Source organism: Triplophysa rosa, linkage group LG20 (assembly GCF_024868665.1).
Source record: "Triplophysa rosa linkage group LG20, Trosa_1v2, whole genome shotgun sequence".
Lineage (NCBI taxonomy): Eukaryota > Metazoa > Chordata > Actinopteri > Cypriniformes > Nemacheilidae > Triplophysa > Triplophysa rosa.
The window spans coordinates 13,600,889-13,619,029 of record NC_079909.1 but is presented as its reverse complement, the minus strand read 5'-3'; the positions used below and the strand labels follow the sequence as shown (position 1 = coordinate 13,619,029).

At 37.2% G+C, this 18,141-nt stretch overlaps 1 protein-coding gene across 2 annotated transcripts in view; it reads right to left on the bottom strand.

Moving 5' to 3' along the window:
* The window catches only part of unm_sa1614 (un-named sa1614), a 26,042-nt gene extending 7,901 nt beyond the window's left edge, over positions 1 to 18,141 (bottom strand). The window contains exons 1-19 of one of the 2 annotated variants that reach the window (XM_057361308.1): positions 17,784 to 18,141; positions 11,806 to 11,878; positions 11,378 to 11,523; positions 11,022 to 11,096; positions 10,590 to 10,639; positions 9,905 to 10,034; positions 9,653 to 9,738; positions 9,165 to 9,240; positions 7,168 to 7,254; positions 5,726 to 5,737; positions 5,209 to 5,309; positions 4,852 to 4,921; positions 3,512 to 3,599; positions 3,013 to 3,061; positions 2,036 to 2,199; positions 1,321 to 1,454; positions 1,009 to 1,100; positions 639 to 825; positions 106 to 191 (exon numbers count right to left, since the gene is read on the bottom strand). In XM_057361308.1, the coding sequence (XP_057217291.1) occupies positions 106 to 191; positions 639 to 825; positions 1,009 to 1,100; positions 1,321 to 1,454; positions 2,036 to 2,199; positions 3,013 to 3,061; positions 3,512 to 3,599; positions 4,852 to 4,921; positions 5,209 to 5,309; positions 5,726 to 5,737; positions 7,168 to 7,254; positions 9,165 to 9,240; positions 9,653 to 9,738; positions 9,905 to 10,034; positions 10,590 to 10,639; positions 11,022 to 11,096; positions 11,378 to 11,523; positions 11,806 to 11,878; positions 17,784 to 17,948 (1,871 nt within the window). In that variant the 5' untranslated portion in view covers positions 17,949 to 18,141. The remainder of the gene's footprint in view (positions 1 to 105; positions 192 to 638; positions 826 to 1,008; positions 1,101 to 1,320; positions 1,455 to 2,035; positions 2,200 to 3,012; positions 3,062 to 3,511; positions 3,600 to 4,851; positions 4,922 to 5,208; positions 5,310 to 5,725; positions 5,738 to 7,167; positions 7,255 to 9,164; positions 9,241 to 9,652; positions 9,739 to 9,904; positions 10,035 to 10,589; positions 10,640 to 11,021; positions 11,097 to 11,377; positions 11,524 to 11,805; positions 11,879 to 17,783) is intronic. The other variant, XM_057361309.1, reaches the window with a different exon arrangement.

Below are 18,141 nucleotides of genomic sequence, written 5' to 3'. Positions count from 1 at the left end.
AATTTGTATTATCTCAGTACACTAGCTCAGTATTTAATACAAACTGATTTTGCAGCAATTGCTTCAAGGTTTTCAGAATACAGATATCATTATAATTTAACTTACCAATTGTGGAACAGGAAGTCGGCCACATGCAACGATGTCCTGTCAACCAACAGGACGGCTAGGTGTAGTGCAGTCTCCCCCTTTTCCTGTTTTAGAAAACAGAATTCCAAAACAGGCCATTCGGTTATTAAAGATCCAGTGTTTAGCGACATCTAGTGGTGAGGTTGCGAATTGCAACCAATGGCTCACTCCCACGTGCCTTTCAAAGCACTATGGTGGCTGACATAGAACTAAGACGTCACCACGTTTTCATTCATTTTATTCTTTGTCAAAGAATTATAATGTATTACAAAACGCGCTCTGTAGAGCAGATTTTTCGTTTAGGGCTACTGTAGAAACAACATGGCGAATTCCATGCAAGGGGACCCGCAATATGTAAGAACTTTATACACCTCTGAAGACATATGTATATTATATTGCATTTCTGTCAATACGACCCTCCAAAAAATGTACACACAGCACCTTCAAATGTCTAAGGGAGGACCCAAGATCTGCATTAGTAAGATGCAAGACATGTATGTGTGTTTTCTGACCTGTAGGGGGCATGGCAGTGGTTGACTGAGGTCTGTTCTAGCAGTGTGCAGTTGTAACAGACTGAAAACATTTCGACAGCGCACAGCATCCTGGAGACATTTACGTTTCGTTTCTGGTGAGCCGCCAGTACGTTGAGCAAACTGCCACTCCATATACTTTGAGAGTATGAAGTCTTTACGTTCAGCCCTGCACACACGCACACACACACACGCACACACACGCACACGCACACGCACACACACACACACACACACACACACAAACGCGTGCACACACACACAACACAAGTTACTTCATTGTGGGGACTTTGCCTAACCAAACCATCATTCTCTGACACTTTAAAGAACAACAGGGCTGCTCATCACTCACATGTCACTGTCTGCTGAAGGCTTCACTGAAGGATTGGGAAGATTGGCCTCCACAATATCATTAAAACCTGCATTTCCAACGTATCTTGCCAACTAAAGAGCAAATGAGAGAAATACAGCCATAAATCTGTGGGTGATGGGTGAAAACATCGGAAACCGTTATTAAAAATAAAAAACTATTTTCTATTTACGAACAACATTCATGTAAGGTGCAAGCAATTTATGACAAATTTACGAGATAGATTACGAGAAACAGTGCAAGCATTATATAATAATCCTAATCTCAATATTGTTGTTCAATGTAAAACCTTACCAGCAATTCAGAAGTGCCCAGTTTGTCCAGAGCAAGTGACTGAATGCGTGAACAATGCACACCCATCTCCCGGTGGATTCCTGAGCACTCGATGCATGTCAGGATCCCCAGGTTTATGGAGATCCAAGACGGATCTAAACAGATATTATTCGGTTATCAGTCAATGAATTATCAATAAATAAATAAGAGGTTTATTAAATACACACATTGAAAGCTTTTGTGCCATTATCAGATTAAATAGGCTATTATTAGTTTGCCCTGTAAACACAGTTTGTGTAAACCATGAATTTCTATATCTAACTAATGACCAATTGAGGGCCTTTTGGAGGTTATTGTACGATCAGCTCGGTTTGAACCTGGCCCTTTGTGATGGCCCACAAGGGGGCTTCAGTTCTAAGAGCGCCTCAGGATGACTAACAATTTAAAATGAGTATTGCACTAAAAAATTAGGTTCATAATGGTATTTGTAAAAAAAAACATTAGAATTAATATTGAATTTTACATTGATTAAATAAATGCTGTACATATATTTAAAATATATTATTAGCAAAAATGAAAATAAATAAAAGATTTGGGTACAAATTTTGAAAGTTTAAGAATTGCTTGAAGAACCCTTGGGGGTATGTATTCTGGTGTTTAAGGGCGATTATAAATAATGGGATGCTTTTTCATGAACACATGTCCAAAAAACTAATACTTTAGTACTTATATGTACCTGGTGCCCGACAGTCGCAGCAAACATTGTTTCCAGGCATGCGGCAAATATCCTCAGTAATGGCTCGTGTGAGATCCTCAACACTGTTTTCTCCACTTGATCTTCTCTCATCCAAAGCCACATTAAGAGCTTCTTGCTTACTGTTTGTCAGCACTGATATCCACCTAAATTTTAGTGCAATACCAAAGATAACCATTAGAGGGCGACAATAGCATTCAGATCTTTTGCTCCAGTGCAGCTAAAAGATGTACCATGCATTAAAAAGTCATCTGTGACTAATACTTTTCCTGCTCTAAGGGGTTAGAATAGAGTTCATGTGCAGTTAATGAGAAGATGCCCTCAGACATAGCTCGGGGGATTCAGTAAGCACCGCTGTGGCATATGCCCCTTCCTCTTAAGCATGTGAATCAGCCCACTTTCTCTACTTCATATGCACCCTATACAGGCTTTGTGCAGATTGCTGGAATAGTGAATACGCCCTATTAAATGTATTTCTGAAAAGGCGAGGTGTATATTGTGCTATCAATAATCTTGTCACCTGCCCCTCTTCACCTCTGGCATTTATCTGAAGATGGAAGTGAGTGCTGTGATCTTGCACAGGAAAACACTTCAATCGTAATACAGACAGCCACATCAGAGCTACATAAAGAAGTGAGTACTAGTCAAGTCAAGATGGAAAGGTCAAATCGGGATAGTGTGTGAGAGAATTTGTTCTTGAAATGTTTAGAAGAATGTTGGTAACCAAACAACACTGGCTCCCATTGACTTCCATTATATGGACACAAAACCACTAAGACATTTTTCAAAATATCTTCTTTTGTGTTCCACAGAAGAAAGAGTCAGATACAGGGTTTAAACAACATGAGGGTGAATAACAGGCGAACTATTTTTGTGTCCAATAGGAGTCTTACGAGCTAATAGGAGCAGGTTAAATTTTGAGAATTTATTTCTGTGGAATTAACAAAAGAAACACTTACGCCAAACAATCAGACTCGTAGTCTGCTAGAAAATGGTAAGTGCGATTATCTAAAGGAAAAAGAAAAAAAGCAAACGTCACATTTTGTATGCTCTGCTGTCACAAGCTCATGTGTAACCAGCAAACGATCAGGAGAGATAAAACAGGTTTGAGATCCCTTATTAAATACCAGCGGCAAAAAAAATAACAATTTGTGCCCAAGCTCGAACACTCCATTGTGCATTTCAAAACAGCCCTGTTTTTAGAATCACCTGCCTTTAGTCATAAAAACTAATGTGGGGCTGAAACTGTGTCATCACTGTTATATAACACAATAAAGGCATTAGAGACCTGAGGCTAGAATGATGCATGGATACACACAGATACGATTACGCATTCGACTGAAGCTGGTACTGTATACTGCTTGAAGATCCTGAGATGTTCCTTTGATTATTATTGCCATTATATCACATTAAGTTGGTGAATATAAGAATGTGTGCGACGGTGTGTGGTTTACTCACGTGAGATGAGGTCAAAGCATTTCTTGTCTTCCAAACTGGGTTTGACTTGGCAGGTGAGGAGGTTCAGCTTAGCCGGTGGTTTATTAGGCTGCAATGAGGAGACAACAAAGTACATGAGTGTTTTTTTTTCCATTCAAAAAAAATTATCACTGATATTAAAAATTGACCTTCCAAAAAAATCACATAATTTTGTTTTTTTGCATACTAAATGTTCTAAAACTAGAGATATGGGCAATATCAAGCATATGTCAACCTTAAGATAAAGTCAAGTTTTTTCATACTGATAGGTCAGATGTCAATTTGGTTGTTTAAATGCCAATGTGAAGTCTCTTAATGTTTTTAAAGCTTTTTTTGTTTTGTTTTTAAAGCACAGTTTTCCATAGTCATGAAGGTGAATTGTTTCTCTACTAAAATGAGTCCGTGTTTTGTCCGAGATAATGATTCAGTTGAGTCACTTGCTTCATTCTTGAATAAATCAGTCGTTTTGAACTAATTGGTTGAACGATTCACTGGCTCAAAGAAAATGTCGCCACCTACTGGCCGTTTTAGTTTCACGTTTAAAGTAAGCATTACATTTCCCTTTATAAACATTGCTGTAAAAATGTAATTTGTTACACATTTGAAGTAGCTCCCACGTAGAGTATACTTACCATAGTTCATATATTTGATACAATTCATCAAATTACTATAGTTAATACTACAAAAATATTGTAGTGTCCAGTATAATACAGTTTACTCTAGTAAATACAAAATGTTTCATTTAGATCTGTGTATTAAGGAAATTTGGTTTATTTTGTAGATTTCCATTATGAACATGGCACAGCATCGTGATACTACTTGGTATCGTAATACTTCAACTGGTACAGTATCGTAAGATCATAAATAGGCACATGAAAATTAAAATAAAATAACGATTTATTTTTTACGAAGAGCTTTCGCTTCTCCATTTTGTTGGGTATTATTTCTTCTGGTCTGTGCATTTTAATTCATGGAAATCCTAGTATGTGTTCTCTCAAAAACATGCACACTTTCTTGTCACATCCATAATGCATAATTTACATTTTAAATACATTTTACCCTCTTTTAAAACAGAAAACCTGTGCATGGTGATGTCTGATGTCTGGATTCTATTATCAGGGGTTTAGTAAAATACAAACAGATGATTCAATATATTGGTCATAAAAACATCCTCTGAGAATATATATTTCAAGTTTTGACTAAAAATGTCATCCATATCTCTGAAATTGCCCATATATCAAAGCATAACCAGAATCCAACACAAGACCATTTGGAAGAGACTGTGGTCTGCTAAATTTGCTAAGAGTGATGTCCGCACTCACAGTTCCATGAGCGATGGTGAGATAGCAGTTCTGCACGGTACATTTCCTCTTCTGCCACATCTTCCTCAACCTATCAGAGAAATAAAAACAGAGCACAACATGCACATCATTTACCTCTCTATCAACACGGCTGTACAGTCCATTAACACGACTTTCCATCACGCTTGCATCATTTGAAACGCTGACTAAGAGCACTTCCGAAAGGATTTATCAGGAAAATCTTAATGAACGACTGGATTAAACGTCACGTTTGAAGGATGCCCTACTTAAACTCAGATGTCCGGGAACAGATATTAAAACAACATGAGGACCGTATGCATCACTGTGTAAAAACCACAACAGTAATAATTCATTTACCCATCACTCCTCTTGTACAGATAGCCTGATTTCTCAGTACCATATTGCTTGTTGCCTTGAAGCTGGTGCATGCTGTATACAGCCTGTCTGGTTAGAGAATCCTGCACAAAACCATAAATAATTTATTGTAGTACATTCATGGTTTGTCCATGTGTATCATGCAGGGAGAGGATATCACAAACATATATGTTATTCATGCAGAGAAGTGTTAATAGTAAGGGGAAGTCCCGTCTGACACTTATGGGGGTTAATATATGCAGGGAAAAGACAGCAGATGAATCTCATTCATGCATTGGGCACAACATTAATATCAGCTTTCAGAAAAAATACAGACTCAGATATGTTGAACAAAGTGTTGCATTTCAAGAGAATGTCAGAATATATTGCACATCAAGTCCTTTTTGCAACTAAAGTGGGTTGTGGAGCACATGCGAGGTGACAGTACACATGCAAGTGTTTATGGGTAATTAGAGCAGCTCAGTAACATTGCATGCAAATTCAAGTCTCGTATACTTACTCTCCTCGATTGCTTGTTGTTGTCGGTGAAGCATTTAGAAAGACAATTATGTTAAAAGCGGATCGTCACAGTAATTTCAGACAATTTAAAAAAAATAATATTAACTAAAAAATGTACAGTGATCCCATTAAACACTTGAATAGGACTAACAAATAACTCCATAAGACCCTATCTATTCATTACCCTGACATAACGTACACCTCCACACACTGACATATAAAATGACTTTGATTTTTCTAAGTAAATCGGAAAATCAATAGTGCTGGATAAAACAAGAAAAAAAGATTGCTGTGGGTTAAACATACTGTAGTCACACACAATAGATGAAGCCAAGTCACATACTTTAAACGTTAATATACACTGTAAAAAAATTGTAAATTTACAGTATTTTACTGTTACAGATTTTGCAAGTATAACGTATTTTTTTTGTAGATGTTTTACGTATAGATGTTGCAAATTAAAGAAAAATACTGCAAATTTACAAGAAAAACATGACAAAAACAATTAACTACAATAAGGTGCTATTAGTTAACATTAGTAAATGCATTAGCTAACATTAGCTAACAATGAACAATTTAGTTTTCAGCATTTATTAATCCGTGTCAATGTTAGTTCATGTCAATGCAGTTATTTATGTTAGTTCATGGTGCATTAACTAATGTAAACAGTGACCACGTTTGATTTTAATAATGTACTAAATGCTGAAATTAATATTAATAAATCTTAATAAATGCTGTAGAAGTATTGTTCATCGTTAGTTCATGTTAGCTAATGCATTAACTAATTGTTAACAAATAGCACCTTATTGTAAAGTGTTACCCAATTTTGTGACAAAACTGTTATTTTACGGTATTTTACTGGAACCCCAGTCTATTGCGGGTTTAAAAACAGTGAATAGTTAAATACCATATACTATATTATATAGTTAATAGATTTATCCCTTGTGACAACTTTACTGTGAGACAACTAACCCTTAAAAGTATAGGGCTTCAGTAAAACTATACCATACAGTACACTGGCAGCAGTTTGCCAGTAATTTACTATAGATTTACATTTATGTAATTTACTGGCAACAGTTTGTTCAAAGATAAATGATCATTAAACATTAACAAGTCTTTATCCTTACAGAAAAAAAACTATAAAATAACAGCCTCATGCAAAGCATTCTGGGAACCAAAATTAGAAATGTAGTAAATGTGAAAATTAGATAAATATAAATCTACAGTAAGTTACTGTCAACTAGCTACAGCAAAAACGTTTACAGTGTACAATTTGAGGTCATATGAAAAGGAAGATAAAGTGGTTTAGAGTTGTTTAGCTGAACAGCTTGGAATGTGAGAGGTGACAGCAGGGATGAGATATTCGCAGCAAAGCTAAAAGCAGAAAAAAACGGGTGTGCAAATTAAGCACGAGCGAAGTGTGAAACGGGTGTCGTTCTTTACCTCTTTAAATTCAGGCTGCAGAGCAGGTCTGAGCTGATCTCGAAGCAAACAGAGGTGTCTTTTCTCTTCGTCCTGCTTGTGTTTGATCTGTATAAACCCACACGTGCACAAACTCCCTGTTTAATTGCTCCAAACACATCCCACACACATTCCACTAGCCGTGTTTTTCTGACCGTGATGGCTTGGGCTTTGGGCGAGACAATGCACCTTTCATTAAGATGTCTGTCATTCACAGCATCGCTACAGCTGAACAGAGCGTCTGCTTTATCAACCGCTAAATTGTCTTTAACCGAGATTCGGTGTTAGAAAACCCTTAAGCCGCTGATTTTCTTACTGATTGTATGTAGGGGTGATAAAAAGAGCGGCGGAGGCTGGAAACCTTGATGCGCCGTGATCATAGTAACAAAGCTCTGTGGTCTAGATTAAAAATTTGGTGCTTTAATAACTACAGAAAATGTAAATTTATAATATAAAATATGATAAAGTAATAATAACTTAATAATTCTAGTAATAGAATAATTATGTATCCTAATGTCATTTCGAACCTGTATGACTTTCTTCCTTCTGCAGAACACAAAAGAACATTGGTAACCAAATAACACTAGACTCCTTGTGTGGACATAAAACAAACATGGACATTTCTCAAAATATTTTCTTTTGAGTTCCACAGGTTTTAAACAACATGAGGGTGAATAAATGATGACAGAATTCCTATTTTTGGTTGAGCAAGCATCAATTATACCACAATATGAGTTACATCAGTGGGGTCATGCATGAACTGAGATTATGAATTTTTAGCCTAGAACTATTGATCGAAGTTAAATAAAGCAAGTACTTAGGACAAGATTAAAGAAACTATATGAATCATGTTCAGATGGAGGATGATATATACAGAAAGCATTTTACTGCATGTGCATGAGAGATCTTATCACCGAGTATGAGACACATGTGGTTAGATGAACTAAGGATGCAAAGGATCACTGATGGGAATAAAATTGAGATATGTAGGACAGCTTGGACTGAGTGATTGGGGCAAATGTGTTGCTCATCCCGAGCTTTATTGCGGCGGAGAGAATTGTGCTCTGAATACAGATCTGCTCTCATATGACCATGCCTCATATACACACAAGTTCATGTTGTTTGTATGAATGCACAGCAATAAATCATTTTCTTAATCAATATTTTGTCCTGTTTTACAGTAAACACATCTAAGCATTTTAAGTGTTTTCTTAGGATTTTAAGAGTGCTTTTATTATTTTTTTGAAAAGGAACAGTTGTTCCAAACCTGTACAAACATCTTTGTTTGGTTGAACACATAAATTTGGAAGAATGCTTTTAATCAAACATTTCTTGGCCACCATTGACTACCATAGTAAGAAAAAGTACAATTACTGTCCTACATTCTTACAAATATCTTCTTTTGTGTTCAACAGAACAAAAAAATATAAAGTAATTTTTCCTACTATGGCAGTCAATAGGGTCCAATAACTGTTTGGTTACTGACATTCTTCCAAATATATTTCTCTGTGTTAATCAGAACAAAGAAATGTATACAGATTTGGAACAGCTCGAAGGTGAGTAAATGATGACAGAGTTTGTATTTTAGGGTGAACTGTCCCTTTAATACTGACTAAGGCCATGACAAAAATTGAAATCATGGTGAAATAAATGGATGAAATCAAACTTTAATTGTCGTTATTTAATAAAGATGAATACTTTAGCTTAATTTTCACAGACTGGGTCACATTTTTATTTGGATTTCAAGTCTTTTTTATGCATTGTGACCTTTCCTCATTTCTCCCTGAGTACTTTGAATTATCATATGAAATGTCAGGTGACGACACTGGAGCGCGATTAAAATGATAAATAATCCAAACGAAAATCTTCAAAACAGAATGTAATTGATTCAATTGTGATTGTGGCTCATTGTCTTTGAGTCCTCACATTCTTTGTGCCATAACTGACTGGCCAAAAACACAAAGCACAGAATAACTCACAGAATTCAGCTGTCCCGTAAGGGCATCGATGTACTGCTTGAGCTTCTCCGTAGCAGCCAGACACTCCTGAAAGAAACTGACCGTGGAGACCCATTTAATAACAAACCCCACAACACGAGAGCGTCAGCTGTCAAGGCAGCATCTTTTTTACTCGCTTTTCTCTCTCATTCACAACGGCTTCTCACCCTCTCGAGTTCCAGTCACACTCAACACAGCGTGACACTTGAGAGTGGAGGGACGGAGGAGAGATGCCACTATAAAGCAAGATAATCAGTCACACCGCAGACACATTTAACAGCATTTAACACTCTGATGGTAGCAAGTAGACACAGGTGTGCTGCCAAACTAGAGATTTCGTTTCACGTGGCTGACTTTGTGCATTTTGCTGTGGCATGGTTCATGCCATCAGACAGCTCTGTTGTGGTGGGCTGATTATTTTGCTTTACAGGGATCTTTATAGAATGTGTTCGCAATTTTTGTTGACTTACTTGCATTGAGAGTGGTAGTGTTTGATGAGGTTTTGTAGCAGGTCTACTCCTTTCTTGGTCTTAATTTCGTTTACTTTGATAAGGTACTGTTTGAAAAGATGGAAAATATTTTTAACAAATCTAGTTTTACATAATCATTTTGGATAGAAAATGAATCAAAATGGGATTTTTATCCTTCAACATTGCTTAATGATTATATTGTAGGTCTGAGGTCCTCTGTGGCATTATTACACAAATGTGGGCGGATCTTACCTCACACATCTGAAGCTGGAACATCCGGCGCTCTTTCTCCATCTCCTCTGCAATCTCTCCTCCGCTCACCTCCGTCCGCACCATACCATACTGCTTCGCCAACTCCCTCTTCTCCTTCTCGATTTTAGTGCTGAAGGGGTCAGAGGGCATGTGACAGCGTGTTTACTGTGTCAGTAAAGCAAACAGTTATACTCATCATGAACAAAGGTTTTTTAATGGGGGCTAGTGGTTAAAATCATAAGCATTGGGCAAGAAGTGAAACGGGACGTTTATGAGAATTCGAAATAAATGAAGAACAGAAATTACAAAAACAAAATAAAGATACAGGAAGAAGTCTAAGGTCACCAAAATTATCTTTTTTGTATCAGTTAGAGGCTTTTAGATTTGAGACAAACAGGAGAAAGGTCAAAGACACCAGGGCTTTTAATAAATGTGTGAAATAACGCAGACGTCTATACAACATGAAAACAAGTAAGAGCGGCAGATATGTTCATGGGAGGTTTAAAGAAAATAGATCCTAAGCTGTTTCTAAAATTGTTCGATGTGTGATACAAACACACACGCATATTAATGTTCCTATGACAAAGAGCAGAAATAAAGTGTTTTCCATTGTTTAGGTCTGTTTTTGAAGCTCTTTGTCAAAAATACACAGGCAAGCAGATGTCAGCTTTAAAAAAACACTCACAATTTATTTTCATAATCTCTCCACGCCTTATCAAACGGCTTCTTCAGGTCCTGATGAGAAAAAAACAAGGTGTAACTTCAACCATCTTAAAAAAAATGAGAATAGACAAACTCACAATAATCAACTGTCTCATTGTCATCTGGTTACATTAAACACTCTTGCTTGTTTTAAATGATCTGTGTAATAGACCAAACCATGTTGCATTCTGGGATAACATACTACAACAATGCATCTACAATAGCATCCTTAATAATCTGCCAAAAGACTCATAAATGCATTTTATAAAGTGGAGGAGAAGACTGAAGCTGAGCATACTCTGCCAACACCATCAAAAACTCTTGATTTTGCCAGTTTTTTTAAATACTACATTTTATAACCATAGATGCATTACAGACCCACCCATGACATTATGACATCTAGATTTCAACTTACCCCTTTGACCTCTTTCAGATCCCCTTTTACAAGCGAGTCCAGGAAGAAGTTGATGTTATGCAACATACTCTTTAACTGTTCATGAAAGATTGTATAAAACAGACACTGTGAGCGAGCTTTATGTAAGTGCACATACAACCACATCAAACACTTGTTTTGCTATAAATTAATGTAATAGGATCATGCTGGGCAAGGATTAGAAACTATGGACAGGAAAGCGAGACAATATTTTTGTTTGCAGATAAGGCCTATCTTGTAAAACCACACCGTGACTAATACTAAAAGCATTTTTGGGGATTTTACAGAAGCCAAGTATACTAATAGAAACCCCTCCCCTCATGCCACATACACCTCACCAAGTTCTTCATTGGCGTCAGAAGTTCTTTGGAGAATTCTGCGAACTTATTAAAGGCAGAGGCCACTTCCTGTTCTCCATTGCTGCGGAAATTCACAGCCAACTTCTCCATGGAATTGATGTATGACTCAAAATGTGATATGTGGTCTGGGGGGAGATTACAGACAGAAATGTAGCAGAAACCGTGAAAAACCCAGAAAACGAGCATTTAACATCACATTCGAGCACGCAGAATTCAACAGAGGGAGGAGTTGATGGGTAGTGGTCTCATAGGGGGCATCGGCTTTTATTTCATTCATATTCACAGCTGGGCTGCAGGAAATGCTTTGCATATACTGTCAATCAAAAATGCAAGCAGAAATGCTGCTTACAATCTACTGAAGCAATGCAAATCTAAAACATCACCATTAAAGAGAGCCTTAAAGATACCTTGTCCAGAGATATGCTTTGCTTTGGCTGTTTTCTTCATTTTCTGCAAGATCGTGCGGTCAGAGTCTAAGGCCTTAGAAAGAAAGAAAAAGAAATTAGAGATAATATCGCTTGTTGAAATAATATGTAGTAGTTTAAAGCACATCGTTCAACATAACGGCTCCTTTCACAAAGAAATGTTCTTTTTCATAAGCACCAGTTTCAACAATTGATTATGTAATCACCAAAGCTTACGGGAAGTTTCACATCTTTTGCTCTTTATTAAAACATGACTTATTCTTTTTAAATAAGCTGCATGAATTATTTATTTTTGTTCTGAATGAAACTCGTTTTAAAACAAGTGCCTTAGAGAGTACAATGTAAGCTAGTGACATTCATTATGTAACAGTTTTATTCTCCAGACTGAAACAACTGAAGCATGACGTTTGATGGTTGTGTTTATCCAAACAAACAAGAATCGTCAAATGAGAAAAATTAATTAACAGCTTCATAGATTCTTGTTTACAGTCTGCCAGCCGAGACCATGATGCATCGCTCTTTGTGATTCAGAATGGTTAGCATGGCACATTTTAAAAGCTCCCACAACAGACTCAGTGCTGTTAAAATAATGAAATGAACGTTGCAATACAGGGACATGACATACCCAAACCTTTTTATCTAGTGCCCACTAGAAAACGCACTGCCCTGAAAGTCAACGAAAGCCTAGTTTCTTTCCAGTTTTAATAAGAAACAGCATTTCCTGTGGATGTCTGTTCCAATTATCTCTCCCTTTGCTCGGGATAAACAGTTTGTTCCTCTGGGTGCAGAACGGAGGGCCATAACACTTCCTAGGTTCATATCCCATCAGCCCGCTGCTCTAAACTGTGCTCATCTTTTAACCACAGGTGATTTAGCATAATCACATTTTTATGAAGGTTTGTTATTAACTAAAAATTAGGTTTTGGGTTGTAGCCTTGAGGGTTTTCCCCCAATGAGCCATTGGCAAAGCAGATTAATTTGTTTGCACCAGTTTGAGTTGATCTGCCACTGCGGATCAAACTGAACACTCTATTATGGACAAAAGGTTTGATGGGTGTCTAATGTTGACACAGGCATACGACACAAAATGTAAATGAACTCGGTGATAAATTTCAAACACTGTAATGGACAGCAATTTAAGATTTTTTACTCTTCCTGTTGTGAATAATAGACAAATGCTAATATTACAAAATAAATAGGAAAAATGAATTACCTAGAGATTGATTATAAATATTGCTGCTGTACTTATGAAATATTTCGTGATTTTTTTTGGCCATAAATCATTATTATAAGTCACCGTTTATATTTGTCACTAGGTTTTGCAAAATCTAACTAATTAAAAAAAGTATTAAAAAGTGCTTGTCAGACAGCACATTATTTAATAATAAAAAAAATACAGTCATTTTTTTATTTCTTGAAAAACAGCGAATTTGGACATCCGAGTTTTCAGAAGGACAGTGACGATATGTGGTAAGGCTTTTCAACATTTAGACTTTAATCTGTTTTTTGTGCACTTATAAACAGATGACAATGACATAACACCAACTGACTTCAACCTGACACTTTGTTCGATTTGGCCTTGATGAAATCAACTTTAGCAAATGTAAAGTCCTGTTTCCATGGAGACTTCTTCCTGTCGACAACATCTGTGTCTGTGACACTCGTGTCTTTGGTGTTTTCATTTTCTAAAAAAGTGACCAGCACTAATGAGTTATAAGCAATTGAATATTCATTGGTGTCACACGTGACCGTGTGAGGAGGCAAATGTAATTCACTGTTATAAGTTCAGAGAGCTCATAATGAAGTTCTTATGCTGCATGGACTATTAAGAAACATGACGGTTATGATGTAAAACGATCAGAGGATGAGCAAGAGTCAACTGTCACTGAAGCAACACATCAGTGAAGCAAAACAGAACTGCTTATGTATTATATTGAGAATATTTTGAGTGATTTGAGAAGGATTACTGTCCAAAAATACTTCCTATCGACCAATTTTGCATTGTTTATTGAAAATATGCATTTCTATCCTTATGAAAATGGGAACATTTAGATGTTTGTCTTTGTTTATTGAGTCACTTATATCAGAAAAGTCAGTGCCTGTCACTTAAATAATAATAAAGGCACTGGCCAACTACAGTATTAATTGCTCTCTAAAGATGATTTTTGAAGCATTTGGCACTCTGTGTTAATTTTGCTTCGCAGTCAACATTTTAAATGCCTTGTTTTTCACCTGGAACCGCATTCAAGGCTCATTTTTCCATTCCCCTGACTAGGCAGAGTGAGAAGAATTCTGTACTCAGCAAAGCCAACCGATCTCTTTTGTTCTTACAGCAGCAGCTATGTTCGGCTTTTTAGTGTGCCCTTTGTATGGAGTCAGTACAATTACATGAAAATGCAAATTGTTAAATTCCTCACAGCATAGAGAACAGAATCGAATATAGTAACAGCAGTGATAAACAGGCACAGACTTTGGGCACGGTCATGATAGACAGGGGAAGCGATGGACTTACGAGGTTGTGACCAAAATGTTGTTGGTTTACTTGCTAGTTCCTACGGGAATCCCACACCATATACTATTAAAAAATATGTGGTTTGTACACGAATATGAAATAGTATTTGAAGTAAAACGTTATTGTATAAAATACATAAAGACCCAGACCCCATTCACAATCATTAAAAAGAAAGGTTTTTCTGATCTTTTGTATTTCAAAAAAATCATACAACACAGCATGAAAGAGTAAACAATGACGAAGTTTCATTTTTGGTGAACCAGTTTCAATTTCAAGTCATCATACAAAGTGCAAATATAGATTTTACCCAGACAGCAGTTGCTCCATCTCCTGCTTTCATCTAAACCCTTAAAATTGATAGAATTCAACATTTTTCTAGAGAGATAATAGTGAGTAAAAAATGACTACGAGGTGGCACAATAGTTTATTGAGCGAAATTGTAGAAATTGTAGTTTCCTGCTCCAGAAACTCAGGGTGATATAATTTGAAGTGGCAAAGCAAGTGTAGAAAAGACAATAGTTTGAGGTCCAATAAGAACCAATAAAGCCCACGTCTTTCAGTCATGATTGTTCACTTCCTGTTATTAGCAAAACATTGTTGATGAAGGAACGTATATTTATTCATGTGTAAATTATAGGAACAAAAGCAGACTGCTTGAAGCAGATTGAAAAAAACATTATACCAGAAAAGTTTCAAAGTTAAAGAATATTCAACTAGAGCAATGCTTGGTACATGAAAAAAAACTAAATGTTACCTTGCGGTTTTTCTTCGGAATTGTTATTGTAGTCGCAATGAAAATGCGAGATTACACAAAAGTAAACCTTCTACTGTGTTTACATTTGGGAAATCACCACCTGAGTGGATTGAATTGGTTTTTAAAACAATAAGTGCTAAAGTAATTTACAATAATGAAATTAGCTGGGTCTTTGGGAAAACAAGGTCACACAGAGCAAGGTCAATACTACAAACAAACAACTGAACTATTTGAAAAGTCTACAGCCTTAGGAAAAACTCCCCAAGGCTTTGTTTATAATTCTTTCACCAAATGATCTGGAATGAGGTCAAACAATAGCAATATCGGGTGTCTCCATTCCCTGAACGAATATGTCTGCATCACTGTACATAAAAAAACAAGCATGACACTACAGCGTCGCCTGCCCCTATTGGTGAGGTAGATTATTCTAGCACTTCAATTATCTTTCATTATTACTCTCCCGTGCCTCTGCTAATCCCAAATTGCCCCTAGTTTCAATTTACTTTCAACAACATACACTGAGAACATTTTAATGGGAACACACCAGCACCATGTTGTGCTGAAGAGAGCCAGGGTGTGTATTGAACCCTCGTCACAATTGTCCAGGGAAATCTCTCCGGTTTGCTCTTTGTCATCAAGTCACGTGAACCAAACATGCACTCTGTTATGGGGGATCCCATTATCTGCATTAAGGTCACCAGAATAAAGCAAAGAACATCAACAGTATGTTGCAATTTATTCCTCTAAATGTATCCTCAATATGTCCTCGTAAATGTAAACAGCACAAGGCAAATAAAAAGTAAGCTGAAATAAGACTGGTCGGACCGGCTCTATGGCTCAAGCAAACAGCTAAAGATTTCACATCTTATATTTCACCCTACTCTGAGTCATGGTGTTTAGAGGGGGTTGCCCAAACTGTGGGATTTGTGTCGATGGCTTTAAAGCAGATTAACCAGTGGTGTCCTTCATTAATGAGGTCTGATCTGAGATCAGACATTAGGTTTTTAAAGCCTGGAGTTATGATTAGGCTACAGTAGGGAATGCCGACTCTAAATGGGTTTAGAGGAAAGACCTCCACTCAGACCTCTTCTTCCACCATTGTCCGGAAAACCCCTGAGGCTGTGCATGAGCTCAGAAGATATTCAGACTTCAATCCTGTTACACGTGACCCAAACAATCAAGCATGTAATGAAGCGCACCGTTCAATTTGTATGGCTGAGTATTGCATAGCCCGTCATCACCATGGTTACTTCACATTCCACTGTCGCTTTTATTAAAGCAATCATCATCCAATTGTTACCGACGTGATGGCAGGCTATACACTCCAAATTGGTGCAATCTGAGGGTGTCAATATCTTTTGGTGTGTGGATAAAAAGACTGGACAGTATTTTTTTGTTAGGAACACGATGATCTCTCGAAATTGTTCATATTTTTATCATTTATAATACAAAACCCAGCTTCATGGCTAACACTTTGAAATATTTACAAATTTCTCATACAACGTAGCACGTGAGCGCATGTCCGACGCGCAGCGCAACGCGTAGCCTACTTGGCTTGCTTTGGGTTATGAATTGCGCTATGACACAGTTCTCAGCTCAACGGCGCGTGAAATCCGGCTTGCAAAATGCGTATTTGCATAATGTTTGCCCATTTACACTTCTCAGCAACACACATAGCACTGAAATATAACATACGTAACATAGCATCATATTAAGGTATCTTCATGAGTCGACATCCTGTGCTGTTCCTGAAAGAGCATGTCAATCATAACCCTGACCCTAAAATAAGAATGCAATGATTGGTTAACAGCAGTGTAACAACAAAGGATGTTGATCCTGAAACATGTCCCGATTCACTGTCGTGTTCGTTGACTGGTTTATTAGCTTCAGAATATCCAAGAATCCAAAACCTATGCGTAGTTTGTTTATGGAGCGAACGGATAGAGTGATAAGCACGTGCACTTAATACAGAAGAAGCTCGTATTGACGCACGAGGAGGAATAGGCGATTAATAAGGAATCACAAGATCTTTGAGGAAGCGGCAAAACAAGAAGTAAATTGTGAAATGCATTAGGCTACTATAAGATGACTAAAAACGAAAAATGCTAAGCCTTCTGACTGCTTTAATTTTACCGACAACGAAATGCTTTAGTTAACACATCAGAAACAAAATGAACGATCCCCCTTGGGCTTACACCACAGCCCCCTATAGTAGTGTACAGTAGGATATACCCCCCAAAACACCAGATTTGCGTTTGCACTAAAAATATTACATCGTTTTAAAGCACTCAGGTTATTTAAATAGAATAATTACCAATACTTTAATTCACGCTGCATTGAAAACGCAAACGCGGTGTTTGTATTTTTGGAAATAGGATGCGCACAGCTCAATGGATTCAACAAGACAAAGAGCATCAGTATCTGCTCTATCAATGCTGGAAGCAAGGGGTTCAAAGAGTAAAATATGGAAGCCTACATATTTAATGAAGTATTCAGCTGTAAAATTAAACAAAGGAATATATTACAGAACAAATATTCACAAAGAGATATGACCCGCTCCTGACGTTGGACGGGACAGAATAGCACGCATTGTGATCATTCTTCACACTTACAGTTGTCTAAGACAGTTGGTAAGTATTTAACATGACGCATTTACTGAATAAGAAACAGGACATAAAAGGTGTAATTTCATACCTCCTCGATATTGTGGGCGGCATTTCTGCAACTTGACATTTTGGTGAAGAAGGAAGAAGTAGTCGGAGAGCTGTAGTCCTCCAAAGTCTCCGCGATAAACTCATCTACTGATATGAACTCAGGCATTTTGGAGAAAAATAAGAAAATGCTTATTATAAAGAACATATATTTCACGGAAAGCCCATTAAAAGGATGATGCGTTGGAGATGAAGTAGCCTAGCTGCTTATGTCTAACTGTCTGGAAAGTTGACACAGCAGGTAAGTAAAGTGCAGCAGTGTTATTTTTCACCGACATAAACCCATTCTTGGCTATAGTGGTGAAAGCGCATAAAGAGGAAACAGGCGAGGGTTCAGTGGC